Genomic DNA, 17,818 nt, shown 5'->3' with positions numbered 1-17,818 from the left:
TTTGAGTTGCCTTTTATTAGAGAGGTTCAGTTGTGGGTTGGGCATACACAAGCAAAGATTCAAACACCGGATGAGTGGTTGAATTAGATGACATTCAGAGTCCTTTTTAATACTGCAGATTCTTTGGCTTTCAGACACTCTAATAACGTTTTTAAAATACCTCTTTGTGAAGTGGTAGTTGTTTTGGTAAGCAACAGGTTATGTAGTGTGACAAAGATGTAACAAAGTTTAAATGACTACACTAATTCATTAAGTTGGACTATTATGCACAAGTCACCCATAGACATTGTAGGCAATATGTATAAATAAGTAAGACATTGTCCTTTCTTTAATGGAGTTTTCATTGAAGTACATAAATAACAAATATCTAATTGAATAAAGGTAAATGTAGTAAGACACATATAAACAAAAACCATGAGGATTAAAAGGAGGGCATTATGTATCAAGAGTATTGAGGGAAAAAAAGACTATCAGGTAAAAGTTTTATGGAGAAAATAGATCTTGAAGTGTAAGTGGAATTTCAGTAAATCAAGACATGAGTGGAAGTGGGATAACCATGCCAAAGAAAGGCAACAACATGAGGTTTCCCAGAAGTGGGAGTGAAGTGTTGGGAGGAGTGAAGTGTTGGGAGGAGTGAAGTGTTGGGAGCAGTGTATGTATGAGAGTAAAAGGCCAGAATGGTAAGTTGGTGTTGAATTTAGGATGACTTGAGGGTTGCCATGAGAGTTTTCTATTCAGGAGCAGTTGAAATTTTTTAAGTGAGAAAGTGGCGTGATCAGTGTTACTCTTTAGGAATATTGATTTACTTGATTTACATTTGTTGAATTGTTGAAGGTGGAGAAATTGGGTAGAAAGATTCAAATGAGAACTATTGAGGCCCCTAATAGTATTAATAATAGCAGTTGACATTTATTGAGTACTTACTGTATGCCAGGCACCTTACATTATTTCAGTGAAGCCTCACAACAACGCTGTGTGGTAGGGACTTCCCGAATAGCACCTCCTGGATTTCCAATTGGCCTGTGGGAATTCCATACAACATAATATATTTTAATTTCTCTATGCACATTGTCTCATGTACATGTATGTGCATACATCCACACTCTCCAAATCAATAGACACCTTATCGAATACTATTAGTTCTTAATTTAGCATTTTATAATAATGCTATCATAATGAGCAATCACAACAAATTGTTATTGAGGTTTAAAAGTACCATATTTGGCATTGTGTTAGAAATAAAACAAGTATAAGATGTAGTCTCTGACCCCTAAAGACCTTTAAAATTCTAATTAACAACACAAGATATAAATGCATGGAAAGCTAAATTGCAGTACAAGATAAATTGCGAACAGTTAAGTTGTTGAGCATTCCCTTCATTGAGGCTCCTCTGTATCTTGTAGTACTCAACTAAATGGCATTCATTAATTTGTGTGTTTGCTTCCCAAGAAGGCAGCAAATTCTTTGAGTCAGAGCCAGGCTCTCTTATTTTATCCCAAGTAAGTAGCACAGTACCTAACTTATGGTAGACTCAGTAAATGTTTGTTGAATGGAATCTAATTGTAAATAGTGTGTCTAATACACTGTTTCATCTTTTTAAATCCGTGTCTACTTTTGTTAAACAACTCAAAGTAATAATAGATTTAAAAGAAAAAAATATTTTGAATTTGAAATGTATGTATATAATTTTTTTACATTGTTCATGTTTTACAGTGTTTTACATTGTTCAAGACTGAATTAAATCTTCTTGCTTGATCCACCTTATGTGGAAAGTTAAGTGTGCTGTAGTGGCCATCTTCAGCATCCACTCTTTTGAACTACTTAATTTTCATAGCGAGAAGTACAGAAAAACCTAATTCCTTGGTCTAGAGTGTAAGGGGGGTGGGGGGAGCAATTGTAGATGGACATGATCACCAGATACCCTTAACCCATAAAAGTAAAGAGCACAAAAACTAACTGTAAAAACAGACTTGAGAGGTCCAACCACTGATTTTCCAGTGAGGAAACTGGTCCACCAAGCTTGTTACTTCCCCATTGTGGGCAGTAGCAGAGGTAACTGCAGCTGAGGGCTTCTGTCTGGTTTTTTTCCCACTATTTAATACTACTTCTCTTCATAAAAGTAGAACTTTAGGTAAACAATGAAAGGTAGGTAAGATTTATGAACATGATGTAATCTATGCAGAAATAGAAGTATAATGATGTACACCTGAAATTTTTACAATGTTATAAACCAATGTTACTGCAATAAACAAAACAAAACAAAACAAAAGGTAGGTAAGATTTAGATAGCTAGAAAAATGCATTCTAATAGAGGAAGTGGTTCCTAACTTCTCGGGTCATGGCCCCCTTTAAGAATCTGATGAAAAGTGACCTGGACTCTGTACCTAGAAAATTTTGTACACACACTAAAGAATTTGTAGACTCTTTAAAAGTCTGTTCATGGATTGTCTAGTGGTCTGTAGATCTCAAGAGGAAAGGTACAGAATCAGTAATTATCATACTATATACATAATATATCATACTGTATCCGTCACGTTAGAAATAGATAGCACTGAATTAGATTTTAGAATATTGTGCTCTTTAATAGTCACCTGTCTTCTAAGGAGTTACTCTAAGCTATAGAGTAAACATGACCCAAATTCCTAAAGTATCCATGAGCAGGGAGGAGGGAGGAACAAAAGCTACGGATTTGGGGTTGTAGCTTTTATATTAAAACAAACAACACATATATGTTCGTATGTACATATGATGCATGCGTATTCATTCAGATATATTTGTATGAATTTTTAGTTTGGTTGTTTAGGATTCCACTTTCAGACTCAGGAAAGCAAGTATTCTCTCCTTTGCTATTTGAAATACTTCAGTGAAAAAGTTTGAGAAGTGCTTGGTGGAGAATTAGTGGGGGCAGGCTATTATTTTTGTGAGGGAGTGGATTATATATATAGATATATGTATGACAGTTATATTTTGTCAAATTAGTTAATCAGTGAAGAATAACTTGTGGGCAGAGAACCACGATTCCACTTTTCTGTACCCTTGGTGTGCCTAGCACAAGGCTAGGAACATGGTTTCTCAGTAATACTAGCTGATTTATTGATATTAAAGATAGAACTAGACCATTACACCAGTGAGTTTCTAGTCAAATAAGAGAATTTATCAGTATAGCTGAGGCTCTTGGTTATTTAGAACAGTGGTACTTGGGAAATGAAATATGACTAGCTTTCTCAATATCCAATAATGTCATTTAATTTTCAGAAAGTTGAAAAATCTGTCCAGTATCCAGCCCTAAAATGTCATGGTTTGGCATTGGAATAAATGATATTAAAATAATTAGGTTCTCCTCCCAACATAGAATTCACCAACTTATTTATGTAAACTAGTCATGCATTATGACTCTTTTTTTTTTTTTTAATTCTAACAATAATTCTGATTAGGACCAGGGAAAACTCGAAGAAGCTAATCTTGAGTTGTTAGAATATACAGTAATCTTAAGACTCTTCTTGGGTTCATTTGATTTAGAATTTCACATAGGCTTTCTGCTTCCTGCCATAATCTAAACCCCCTTCTTATTTGAGAGGCACCAGGAGTCAACCCATCCTAAAACATTTCATGGTCACTACAGTGGTTCTGGATAGACTATATTTAATTTAAACAGAAAATATTATTTAATAATATTATTTCATATCTCAGTATTACATATAATATATATTACATATCTGGAATATACAATATTTAGAGAAAATAAGAATAGCTTCAAAGCAACTTACAAGAAAAATATGGTAAAAATACAATTTTAATATAATAAAAATCTATGTTATGTATTTAAAACCAACAGGCTTCATGTTGCAATGAAAGGAAGGAGAGTAAAATGAAACTGGATAAATTATTCTTGTTAAAAGGGAAAGGTGAAGCTAGACTAGCCTGGATATGATGTTAGGTTTATCAGCCTGCTTTACCTCAACTATAGATGGTACATAGAAGCTGTGTGCAGAGTTATTTGTGACCTGCCTGATTATTTACACACACATCATGGTGAAAATATTATTGCTGCCAAACTCGGTGACACAGGATATTACTGCATGATAATGTCTTTAAAAACATATATAAACTTTATCCCTAAGGAAGTATTCTCAAAAAATTCTATAATCAAGGTATTTCTATATAGATGTTATTACAAGACTGTATAAGGATAACCAGATTTATCAACTTTGAATTATATATGATGACAATCTGAAATCATAACCAAGATTCCAAAAATTTGTTTTAAACATCTAGTAGAAGTGAATGAGTCATGAAAGGAAATAGCAAAGCAGTAATCAGGGAGGTCGGAGGAAAACTACGGTAACCGGGTGTCACTGAAGCCAAGAGAGAGAGTTTAAAAAAGGAATGATCACCTTTGTCACTATTGGGAAGTCAGTTAAGGTGAGGGCTAAGAGATGACCTTTGCATTTCACAACATGGAGGTCATTAACCTCAGCAAAAATGGTTATGATACAGTCTTGAGGGTAGAAGCCAGATTAGAATGGAAAGTGAGAAATTGGAGACAAATATAGACAGTGCTTTTGGAAAGTTTAACAATGAAAGGGAAGAGAGAGAACAGTAACTAGAAGATAAATGTTGAGTCTAAGGAGAAGTTTTTGTGTTGCATTTTGCTTTTTTAGTGGAAGAGTTGTGAATGTCATATGCTGATGAGAAGGAACCAGTAGAGCAGTAAAGGTGAAAACAGGCAAGAAAAGGGATAAACAAAGGAGTAACTTTTCTAGGAAAACAAGGAAGGATGACATCCAAAGCATAGGTGAAGGATTGGCTTTAGGTGGGAGGAGAAGGTTTGTCAGTTGCAGGAAGGTGTGGTGGTGAAAAGTTCCTGAGGGAGTTCATGTCTGAAGGCAGTCTTCTGTGTAAGAAGGATATGAGGTGATTTGCTGAGGGTGAAAGGGAAGGAGGAGATAGAGAAGTCTCAGATCTGTAAAAAGTGGAAGAGATTTAAAATGGTGTCTTGAAAGTGGAAAAGCAAGAGAAAAAGTAAAACATAATCAGATTGCCATGTAATGTTAAAGGACCTGTTGAGATTGTGCATCTCTCTCCTCTATCCCCAGAATCTGGGAGGCAAAATTAGTATTAGATTTTTTTTCTCTGTAACGCTGATTTCTTGAAGTTAGAATCAAGATTACAGAATAGGTGTCTAACTTCCATTAAGATTACAGAATAGGCAGCTAACTTCCTCTCCAGTGGTGTTCCTAATGCCTAGAGTGTAGGTGGAGGATGGAGAGAAAGGAACTAGATAGAACACTGTCTTCCTTCCCTATTTCACCACCACTACTGAAGTTACCACCTATTCGGACTGCTGAAAACCTTCTGAAATTGTCATTCAAACCCGCTACATCGGTAAACACACCATTGATCTCAAGTTACTGCTGCTGTTAACTAGATAACTAATGCATTATCAGTGTTTGTTTGAAATTGATGTCATTATGACTTACTTTGAAGTCTGTTGCTTGAGCAACTTCACTGTTTAATTGAAAAGTTTCTATTATATGAATATTTACTGTATGTCAGAAGCTATACTAGGCATTGGAGATGCAAAAGTAAATAATAGAGACATGGACCTGATCTGTGTTCATAGAGGATACAGCTATAGGCAGTTTGAGTAGAATATGATAAGTGTTATGACACAGGGAAATACAAGGGGCTTTGGGCACAAGTGTGAGGCTCACATTACTCAAAGTTGAGGGGTTAGAGATAACTTTCCAGGGGAAGTTTTATTAAAGCTTGTCTCTGAAGGATTAGTAGGAGTTAACTAAACAAAGGACATGGGGGAGGAATGCTGTGAGAATTGAAGTTGGAAAAGTAGTCACTGGATAGATCACTCCAGATCTTCTAAACTATGTTAAATTGTTCGGACTTTATTCTCCAGGAGCAATGGATAGTCACAGAGTACTTTTAAAAAGGGAATGATGTGATCACATTTTGTGTTTAGCAGGGTCCTGTAGCTGCAGAGTAAAGAATGGAGTAGGCAAAATGGGGCTAGAAGTTGGGATAGTAATTAGGAGATTTTTTTCAGCAATCCAGACAGTTGTTTTGATCTCAAGCCCACCTAGCTGGTAGGGGTCACATCGATCCTCTCTTATCCCACTTGAAAATGTCTTGTTCCATGTAGTTAGTTGAGTTGCAGGATATAGAAGTCAAGAGCTTTTCCTTCAGCACTAACAGTGAAGGAACTTGACCTCACATAGCTTTTGCTCTGTAAGTCTCCTATGAAGGTACTTTGTCACCCCTGCTCGCATGCAACCTCAAATATTGATTTGTTAGCATCTCATAAGGATAGAGCCACAGTGATTTGATTTCAGAAAAATTTGTGTTATTGGGTATAATTGAAATACAACAAACTGCAGATGTTTACAGTGTACAGTTTGAAAAGTTTTGATATGTGTATGCCTGTGAAACCATCACCACAATCAAGACAATCAACATATCCATTACCCTCAAGTGCCCATTTGTAATCCCTTCCTTCTGTTGCCCCTCCCACTCCCCTCCTCTAGGCAGCTGCTGATTTGCTTTCTATCACTGTGAATTAGTTTGCATATTTTATAGTTTTCTGCTAGTAACACATTTTTTTGATTACTGCAGTTTTTAGTAATTCTTGAAATCAGGTAGTGTTAGCCCTCCAACTTGTTATTCTTTTTCAGAGTTGTTTTGGCTATTCTAGGTTGTTTGTATTTCCACATGAAATTTAGGGTCAGTTTGTCAATTTCTAAAAAAGGCTGCTGGGGTTTTGGCTGGTATTCCATTGAATCTATATATCAATTTTGGGGGAATTGACATCTTTACAATATTGAGTACCTGCGAATGTGGTGAATCTCTCCATTTATTTAAGACATCTCTAATTTCTCTCAACAATGTTTAGTAGTTTTCACTATATAGATATTTCACATTTTTGTTAGATTTATCACTGTCTTTCATATCTTTGGATGCTATTGTAAATATTTTTAGTTTTGATTCGCAGTTATTCATTGCTAGTAAATATAAAAATACAATTGATTGTATATGTTGATCTTTTGTCCTGCAACATAGCTAAAATTACTTATTAGTTCTAGTAGCTTTTTGGTAGATTCCATGGGATTTTCTACATAGATGATCATATCATCTGCAAATAAAGACAGTTTTACTTCTTTTTTTTTTTCCAAAATGGAAGGCTTTTTTTTTCTTGCCTAATTGCACTGGTTAGAACCTCCAGTACAATGTTGAATAGAAACAGTGATGAATAGAGACACACAGTCTTGTTCCTGATTTTTAGGGGGAAGGCATTCACTATGTCACCAATTAAGTTTGATGTTAGTTGTAGTTATTTTGTAGAAGCCCCTTATTAGGCCAAGGAAGTTTCCTTCTTTTCCTAGTTTGCTGAATTTTTATCAGGAATGGCTGTTGGATTTTGTCAGATGCTTTTTCATCTGCTGAGATGATCATATGTTTTTTCTTTTTTAGTTTGTTAAAATGTGAATTATGTTGACTGACTTTTCAAATATTTAACCAACTTTGTATTCCTGGGATAAACACCACTTGGTCCTGGTGTATTATCCTTTTTATATATTGTTGCATTCAGTTTGCTAAAATTTTGTGTAAAACTTGTGTTCCTGAGGGATATTAGCCTATGTGTTCTTTTTGTAACGTCTTTGTCTCATTTTAGAATCAGGGTAATGCTAACCTCATAGAATTAGTTGTGATGCTTCCCGTTTCTGAAAGCACGTGTAAGATTGGTATTATTCTTTTTTCTTAAATGTTTGGTAAAATTTACCAGTGTAGCCGTCTGGGGCCTGGGAGTTTCTTTGCGGGAAGGTAATTTGTAGAGTCTAATATTAGCCCTTTGTGTTTTCTGATTGCTCTGGCTAGAGATTTATCAATTGTATTGATCTCAAAACAATCAGCTTTTGATTTCTTTTTTCTATTTTCCATTTCAATGGTTCCTGCTCTGATTTTTATTCTTTCCTCCTCCTTACTTTGGATTTAATTTGCTTTTTTTAAATAGACTTTATTTTTTAAAGCATTTTTAGGTTCACAGCAAAATTAAGCAGAAGGTACAGAGATTTCCATGTACTTTTTTTTTCCCTAGTTTCTTAAGGTGGAACGTACAAAGATCATTAATTTGAGACCTTTCTACTTTTCCAGTACAAGCGTTTAGTACTATAAATTTCTCCATGGTACTGCTTTTGCTATGGCCCTGAAGAAGAGGAATCTTTCGTTCCTGTCAGTCACATAAAGCCTTTCCAGTTTTGTCTTTTTTTGTTTGCTAAAATAAGGATTGTGAAGGAGAAAGTTTAAACTCACAGCTCCATTTCACATGCGTTTTGCGTGCTTATACTAAGTAGGGAAGGAACATGTCACATATTTTGATTCAGGAAAATATCTTTTTGACGAAGCCATCTTATCAATTTCTTACTACAGGTAATTCTTTGCTTTGTTTCACTGAACACATCCAGTTAATCCTCTCTAGTTAATGTTAATAATGAAAGGAAAACTAGTTTTATCTGTGAATAGTTTAAGCAATATCTCTCTCCACCTCAAAGCCTTGCATTTCTGCAGTTGTGAATAAAGACTAAGGTGGTACACCACAATCGCCCCTTACTGGTTTAAATTTGTTTCTGAATAGAAAGTGTATTACATTAAATCAGATCTTTATTTATATTTCAACTGTTATGCAGAAGCCTGCCTTAACCCAATTTTGGATAGCCTTTTAGAACTAGTGTAAGCCAACAACAGGGATCCACAGAAATAATAGTGAAACTTTATTAAACAGTTTACCCTGTCTCAGGTACTATGTTAGATACTTTGAATGGATTGTCTTAATGATACACGAAAACTCTATGAGGTATAAGTATTTTTTTCCCACTTTACAAATAAGGAAACTAACATTTAGAAAGTAACTAGTCTAAGATCCCACAACTAAGTGATAGATTTGGAGCTCTCACCCAGTCTCCAGTGATCTCTTAAGCATGTTATACACCTTCCTTCTATACCCGTAAAGAGTATGTTGGAAAGAACAGCTTGAAATGGCTGTAAAATGGTAGGGGTCTTAACATCTCAATTCAGGATATGGCTTGATGAGTTGACCAAATCAAGCTAAGTGAATAATATAATAGTTGAGAAAATAAGTTCTTTCAGACATTTTGCTCCTCTGTAAAATCGAAACTTTCCTGAAGAAAGAAGGGGCGAATACTGAATTGGAGGCACCATGGTGGTATAGAAAGAGAATGGGTTTAGATCTCTACTCTGTTACTAACTAAGCCACGGTAAAAAGTTATTTAACTTCTTTCAGCTTCAGACTTTTCATATATTAAATGGAGATTTTCTCCTTTTGGGATGGCTTAAAGATTAGAGATAATGCATGTACCACAGTGCCAAACCTGTAGTAGCTAGTCAGTAGAGAGGGTGGTTGTGTTTGTTATGGTTAGAATCTCTATTAATCCTCAATGAATGAAGACTACTTTTTGAGGCCGTAAGTTTATTTTCTGACAGTACCTACCCCCCATCCATCACCAAGAATAAGTCATGTTTTTCTGATAAGTATTTGTATAGCACTTTCCTTTCCTTTATAGCAGTTATATTTTGAGATTATATGTTTAATCGTGTGATTATTTTATTAATATCTGCCTCCCCACACTAGATGGTAGTAAGCTTCATGCAATCAGAAGCATGTCTGATTTGCTCACCATTGTCCCCTCTGTGCACAGTGCCTACCATACAATAGGGCTTTAGTAAATGTTGAATGAATGAATGAATGAAATGAATTCTTAATAGCTGGTACTGATTACCTTGTGATAATGATATCTGCCTCCATTAAAGTAGTGATGCTTTCTTTGAAGAATTAAAATACATGTCATATGATCTGCGTAAAATCTCAGTATTTGAACTCACCAGTCTTTTGTGGGCACATCTTGACATTATGCTGCTTGAACTCCTTAGACATAGAGCACGGTGATATATTTCGTTACATTTAGCATTATTGTGTATTGTTTTCAGCTTGACTAATCATGATTTGGATTACTGTCATACTGTGCGCAAACTATTGTACAGAATTTAATTTCTAGTTCCTGGTTACTTATTTCACTTTGCAGGAAATGTAATTGTTTCATGAAACTTTTATGGCTTTAAGAAAGTAAAAATATTAGGTGTCTCATTTCCCTCCTTCAGTCTACCATCCATATAAATATTGTTTTCATTTGGCTTCTCTTATAAGGGAGAAGATGTCAACCGGACACTAGAAGGTGGAAGGAAGCCTCTTCATTATGCGGCAGATTGTGGGCAGCTTGAAATCCTGGAATTTCTCCTGCTGAAAGGAGCAGATATTAATGTATGTAACGAACATCATCATTCTAGAAAAAAATTGTGTTTTATGCTTTGGGTAATTGTTTTCTAGTAGATTTGTAAAATAGTTACTTGTGGAAACCTCATTTTAAATAAGAATAGTCTGAAATTATACCAAATTTCCTGTAACTTAGAAGTATATAATTGGGATATTTTTAAATAAGCAGAACAAACTGACTTTTTTAAACTGTGGGTTAGGATGTTTCCTTTTCAAGTTCTAAAGCAACTTGCGAGTTAGCGCTATCTGTGGGTAACAAATGGCTGTCACCCAACGGAGCACAGGACTCTGCAGTCGTATGATAGATCTAAACTGGAGTTTTGGACAAAGGTCAGTAGGCAAGTGGTCAGACAGGAGCAGTCATCTTCTGACTTTTCCTTGTTACAGCTTCTGCATTTCAGAGTTTTGGAAAAATGTTTAAGTAACCATGAGAGCAAGTGAGATGAACTCTTCACATTTCAGGGGACACTATGTCCCCTGGCCCAATTGTGGCAGTCTTTTACCTCTTCATTGGCTGTGTTCTACCCCTCTCTTCCCCTCCTGGACCTCATTGGCCTTTCTACAATAGTGGGGAGTTGAGGCTCAGAGAGGTTAAATGACTAGTTACGCAGTAAGTGGCAGAGCCAAGATTTGACTGGGGTCAAAGCCCAGCTCCCTCTACTTCACGGTACTGACCCCCAAGGGGAAAGTGCTTGAGGCTTGGGCCTCTGGCAGCTCTCTAGGAGACTCAGAAACTTGTAGCTGTGGAGTCATTTTGTATTGCAAGGCAAATAAGTAAACACTGATTTTGAAATATTCACAAGAGTTTCTTAATTAGATCTAGAAAGAAGGAAGAAATGAAAAATGGGTACGGTGGTTTATATCTCTATTTATTATTTCATAGGCTCCAGATAAACATCATATTACCCCTCTTCTGTCTGCTGTCTATGAAGGTCATGTTTCCTGTGTGAAATTGCTTCTGTCAAAGGTGAGGTCAATTTCTAATTTTCATTGCTTTTTCCATTGCTCTGTGACTGTTTAAGCCAAGTATTTGGTTGTTAATTTAAATTTTGTGTGGCATCAAGGACAAAAAACGAGACGATATCCAAAATTGAGGTTTAGATCAGTGTTATTCAAAATAGCTGGTCCACAAACTGTTTGTTACCAGTTCATGATGGATAAGGACCTTGGGATAGAATATAAATCAACACAGTCTCCTTCATCAAGAATATCTTGCTATGAGAAAACAAAGTAACCAAATGAAGCATTGTACTTAGTGATGTAGAAAATTTGCCCTGGGCTAGTAACAGTTTGCAGACTGGTACCAGGTTCACAGAACACACTTTGAGAAGCCCTGGTTTGAAATTCGTAAGCTTCATTTTCTGTGGTACACTGAGCAAGATTATTAGTGGCAGTTTGCTCTAAGTAAGGACTCTCCAAGTCATCTGGTGTCTTGATGTGCTTGAGATCCTGGTAAATTTGGAGTTTCCCAATGTTTTGTCTTTGCTATTATAAGCTCTTAGATTCAGCCTCAGGAATTAACCAATCATTTGCAACCATTTAGCTGTGTTAGGTGGAACCTGCAGACACTGGAAGACAAAAAAATTTCATAAAATAAGGCACCAATATTAATCCCAAGCTGTTCATTTCGTGGCCGTACTGTGGAAAGTGCTATTTATAACATTTCATTTGGGATTTTAAAATAAGCCCTGCTAAAAGAAGCAAGAAAGAAATAAGACTAAATGTATAGAAAGCATTTTGCTGTAGTGCCTGACACATAACAAATGCTCAATAAATAGTGGCTTTTATTCTAAGACTGAGGAGGATTTTATGCTTCATAGAGTCAGCTTTAGTAAGATTTGGAGAAAATAGAGAAAGAAGGTTGCACATTTCTCTCTTAACAATTATATTGACAACTTTTTAAAGATACTGTTCTGAAAGCAATTTATTCAGGTCCTTTAAAACTAAGGTTTCTTACCCATAGCTTCAAATTAAATACAATTACTGCATTTCTTTAAATGTGTGGTGGTGGTGGTTTTGTGATTTTGGGGGGTTTTGGGGAGTCTTTTTTGGTATATAGCAATAGTAATTTTTAGATACTGCATCCATACTGATATGAATGATGCAGTTCTCCAAAAGCCAAAATAAATGGAAATACTATTCTTTGCCACTGTGGTGGATCCAGAATCTGGTAGGATGTGCTCACAAAGATTTCTAGGTATTATGTCTTTCTCCTTACTGTCCATCCCTTCTTCCACACCTATGAAAAGATTTAAAAGTACTTTTGAAAACTACTAGATAATTTCATCCCTAGGGGAATATTTTTGCTTACCCTATTAAAAACTGGTTGTCATAGTTACAAATATTGACTTATAGTTCATGAAAGATTTATATAATTCCAATATTTTATTAGTTAGAACTCTTTGTATTGCAAGTAAGTAAATCCAGCTCGGATGGGCTTAAGCAGTGAAGAGATCTTGTTGGCTCACATAACTCTACAGTTGAGGCACAGCTTGACCTAGGCTTAAGCCACATGACCAGGATCTGATTTCTTTTTGTCTGTCTCTCAGCTCTCTTGCTCAGCACGGACCTAATTCCCCTGGCTTCAACCTATCCGCTAAGTGTATAATAAAAGAAACAGTTAACGGTACTGTGTTGTATATTTGAAAGTTGCTAAGAGAGTAAATCTTAAAAGTTCTCACTGAACTTATTGTGATAATCATTTCACAATATATACATATATCAAATCATTGTGATGTACACCTTAAACTAATACGTTATATGTCAATTATATCTCAATTAAAAAATAAATTCATAAGTCAGAAGAAAAACAGAAAGAAATGAATGATTCATTCTTTCCTCTTCTTTCTCCCTCTTTCCCGGACCTTTCTACCCAACCAAGGGTTTTGTTCTCTGAAAATAAAAACTTCCATGGGATCCTTTTAGCTTAGGGCTCTCTGGTTATTTACTAAATGAGATGCCCCTAAGAATGCTCTTTCCTTTTAGCCATATCTCAAACTGTAGATCAGACCCTAATATGCTATCCTAGAAAGGTCTCTATAATTGTGTATTCTCTTGCTAAATTTTTCGTTGGAAGTTGAGTTGTCTGACTTTTAACTAGCTTATTTTTTCTTTTACTTGTGCCTGTAATATCATTCTTTTATTTATGTCTGAGCCTTGATTTTTGTAGCTAAGTGACAGTCAGAGATGGCTCTAAATTGGCAGATCAGTTTTGATCATGTAGAGCTGTTATTTATTTTAGATGAAAGGTTTTTTTTTAACCTTTATGAAAGCAGCTTAGTAAAATTTAGTTCTGCTTTTTCAAAATTGATTACCATGATTTTATTATTGCATAAGCTCCTTTAATGGATACCCTATAGTTTTGTTAGCCACATTTTTTTTTTGGAAATTGATTGTGCTCTTTGAAACATCTTTAGTTGCTAAAATAAGGCTATGCTAGTGCATTTTTTTTAACATTGCAATCAATATTTATATTATGAAATCTGGTTTGTTCTACCTTTTATTAAAAGCAGAATCCTTATAGATTATTATGAATTAATTTTAAAAGAAAGAGTTAATCGTGAAATGGTCCTCTTAAACTATAATATTAGCCAGTGGACTTTCATAAGTCCAAAAGTCATTTATTTTTCACAGATAGATATGTAATTTGATATCTTAATTTAGTTTCTAGAAAGAGACAATTCTGAGAAATAATAATAGTTTGCATGTAGCGTTAATACCCTGTCATATTAGACATTTCCTATAATATTAACATATATATAGTATTTAATATATATCAAAGTTTCTATAAATGTTTACTTTTATTATCACTCTTAAATTAAGTTTGCTGTAATTTAGAATCTAGACAGATAAGCTATGTCATTTACTCTAGTGTCTGTTCACATTCCATCCCTTATATGTATATACTGTTATTAAAAATGACCACTCAATTTCCTATAAGAACAAGAATTCTTTTAAATAAATAGAAAAAGTTGTACCCCAGCATGAGAGAATCAAAATCTCATGAATTGAAAAGTTAACGAAAGTTTCGAAACAGTGTAATTGCTGTTTTATGTTACAAAAGTAAACTGACAGCATACTAAAATTGTTATTATAAACTGTCATTTGTTCTTAGTGATGTTTAGCCTTCTAAGCTGTATCTGAGGGGAAAAAGTCCAAAAGAAACTTTGCTTTTTTTGTTTTCCATTCTTTTTCTGCTTCATGCTGTGTCAAAGAATTTATCTCCTTAGGAAGTCTACTGAAACCTTACAACAACAACAAAAATATATAATCACTGTTTATTGTGCAGCACTAATTTTAGTGACTCAGCTGTTTGAGACCACTCTGTAAGTTAACTGCTCCTGGTTTGAGTAGGATAAATGAGGGAGATGCAGAACAAAGGTTTACTCAGCTACCTTCCTGTTATAAAACAGAAGTCAAAATGTTTAATGTCTTATGTACAATTGCTATAGAGAGTAAAAAATACTAATAATCAGTCTGTTAAGAAAATATAGAAAACCGTCTTATCTAATAACATTCATGTTTTTGCTAAATGTATTATCTATGCTATATTAGAAAAAAGAAAAAAACAAGCAGCCAGTTGGTAAAACTTAAACACCCCTCTCAAATACCAGCATCGTCAAATCCTCAAAGTGTCAATGGTGCAGATTTTGCTGCTTGAACTGAGAATCAAATATGTAGAGTTAAGGGTTGGGAGGTCAACCCTTTTCAGCATAAACAAGTAGATGTGCTTGCAGGTAGAACCAACATTTTTCACTTGAATTACTACTCCACCCCCAATAAAATCTAAACGGCTTTATATATTCTCAAGCACAGATTTTATGATTACTTGGAACCCCCAAGTTCTGTTCCATTTAATCTGGGCAAGTTTGGTTTCAATAACTTCTTAGGACAGATGACCCTCAAAGAACCCAGCACTGCCTTTCGGAATTGCTATATTTTAAGAAGAAACTGCATCATAAAAGGCCCGCCGGAATTGATATAGCTACAAAATTTATCACCTAAATAACTAAAGAAACCAATTATTATACTGCTTTGATGTGTTTCACAAATCTCGTACACAAATATGCCCATTGTAAGCTCATCGTTTTTACTCATTTAGATGTTTTAGTCTGGAATACATCATTTTAGGTAGTTTTAGTTAGTGACATACATCATGTGCTCTGGCACCACACACCTCCAAGTTTAGTTCTCAGTTCTGCTTTTTAATAGCTTTGTGGCTTTGAGCAAGTTCCTTAACATCTAAGCCTAAGTTTTCTCTTCTGCAACACGGCGGCCAGTACGTATCACACAGAGCTGATGAGAGGATAAAATAGCTCACATTTAAATGACATTTCCTATGTATAAGTGCTGTTTTAAGTGCTTTGCGTATATAAACTCATTTAATCATCATGGTAATACTATGAAGTAGGTATGATTTTTATCCCCCATTTTACCATTGGGGAAACTGAGGCACCAAGTGGTTAGGAAACTTGCCTAGGTATACAGCTGGTAAGAAGGGAAATTGGAATTCAAACTCAATCACTTTGGTTCCAGAGCCTGTCTCTCTAACCACTGCATTATACTCCCTGTCAGTATAGCCAAGTAGTTATGTGAGATAATATGTACTAGTCATTTGCTGCAACACTGAGCTCATCATCAATTTCCAGTAAATATTAAGACCAGTTAGCATTGATGCAGGTAACTTAGATGTATTTCTCAGAAAAGGGAAGACTTGCTTCAAGAATGAGGGTTCCCTGAAAAATAAGTTTTATGAAAATAACTGTTTCAAATGTAGACAAATTTTTTCATCTAACACTTATGACATGCCACCTCATAAATAGTTTCATAGCTCAATATCTGAAGGTCTTTGGAGAGAAGTAATTTGAAGGCTCATTTATACTTTACCTTATCCCCGTATTTCCATGATGAATTTTTCTCTGAAATCTTGAAGTGATCTTTCTATCCTTACTAGATACAACTCCAGTAGAGATGTTAAAATCGTATTTTCACAAGGGTTAATATAAGAACAAATCCAACTAAGAATGAACTATAGTCACTATGTCCAAATAAAAAAATAAAATGAAAAGAAATGTAGAATGTTTCTCATTGCCCATATATATGTGTGGGTCTTCATTTGTTAGTTTTTTGTTTTGTGAATAAGTTGGGATGGCTACCTGCCTTTTAAGAGTTCGTTGAGGTTATAAGAATCAATTTTTTGTTTTAAAGTGGAAGATATTAAAACAACAACAGCAACAGTTAGCCCACAGATAAGTAAAAGTTCTCAGCAAATGCTGGCCTTCAGGTCTGTCATTCCCCAGTGCATGGTTAGCACATTGCTCAGAGAGACAGAGTGGTGTGGATGGAGGAGCGTGGCACTGAACTTAGAAAAGCAGGATACAAGGCCTGGTCCTGTAACTTAATGGCCGGTAAATCACTTGACATTTGAACTCAGTGGGACTAATAGTGTTAACATTGTAGGATTATTCTGAGGATCAAAGAGGGTAATGGTCTGTCCCTCTGTTTTTAGTATTTACCACACTGAATTATATTTGTATACGTGATCCTTTCCTTTGTCCCCTCTAGATTGTGAAAATATGCAGAAAACCAGTCTCTCATTCACCTTAATGCCCTAGAGTAGGAATTGACAAACATTTTACGTAAGGGACTAGATAATAAATATTTCAGGCCTTGCAGGCTGCACGGCCTCTGTTACAGCTACTCAGCTGTGCCGTTGTAGCACAAACGCAGCCATAGACAACATGTCAACAAATGAGCGTGGCTGTGTTCTAGTAAAACTTTATTCACCAAAACTACGTCTGGCACTTAATAGAAACTCGGTAAATATTTGTTGAATTGACTTGTGAATTGGATGTCTGTTAAAATGTTCTTTAGCTTGAAATGGCTCAACAGATGACAAATAGTATGTACAGTTGTACGAGGTTTTTCATTTTCCTGTATGAGGCTCAAAAAACTTGAGACTATCTAAAGGTAATAAGTTCTAGAATCTGAGTCTCATCCTGACATTTTTAGGGGAAAAACCATAGGTAATTTTTAACTAAAGGTAGCAAAGAACACAAGATTTAGAGTCAGAAGGCTCTAATTTTTCTGACTTGCTGACTGACTTTGGGCAAGTTTCTCAACCTCTCGGAGCTTAAGAATCTATAAAATAGAGATAACGATGCCTACCTCACACGGCTGCTGTGAAGATAAAAGGAGGTGATGTATCTGCAATATTATGTTAAAAACTCAAAACTGCTACAAAAACATAAGGAATATAACATTTGCTGTGTTAAGTATTGTGTTAGATGCTGTGGGGTGTTCAGAAATTCTCTTCACTGTGTCCTATATCAATGTGTAAATTAAGTATGAGGTTAAATGTGCTGTGAAATCCCATACCAGTAAATAAAATTACACAACATGTGTAGCTGTAGATATTTGAATAATTTTTTTTTAATGTCACTGTTTTTACTAGACTCCAAA

General features: G+C 35.2%; 1 protein-coding gene across 2 annotated transcripts in view; it reads left to right on the top strand.

Annotated features, from left to right (window-relative positions):
• Positions 1-17,818, top strand: part of MTPN (myotrophin) — a 59,078-nt gene that overhangs the window by 27,752 nt on the left and 13,508 nt on the right. For both annotated transcript variants that reach the window (XM_004430724.3, XM_087431288.1), the window contains exons 2-3: positions 10,232-10,345; positions 11,241-11,324. In XM_004430724.3, coding sequence (XP_004430781.1) covers positions 10,232-10,345; positions 11,241-11,324 — 198 coding nt within the window. The remainder of the gene's footprint in view (positions 1-10,231; positions 10,346-11,240; positions 11,325-17,818) is intronic.

Source organism: Ceratotherium simum, chromosome 1 (assembly GCF_057802395.1).
Source record: "Ceratotherium simum simum isolate JZ-2026a chromosome 1, ASM5780239v1, whole genome shotgun sequence".
Classification (NCBI taxonomy): domain Eukaryota; kingdom Metazoa; phylum Chordata; class Mammalia; order Perissodactyla; family Rhinocerotidae; genus Ceratotherium; species Ceratotherium simum.
The sequence above is the reverse complement of the archived record's forward strand: the minus strand, read 5'-3'. Positions and strand labels throughout refer to the sequence as shown.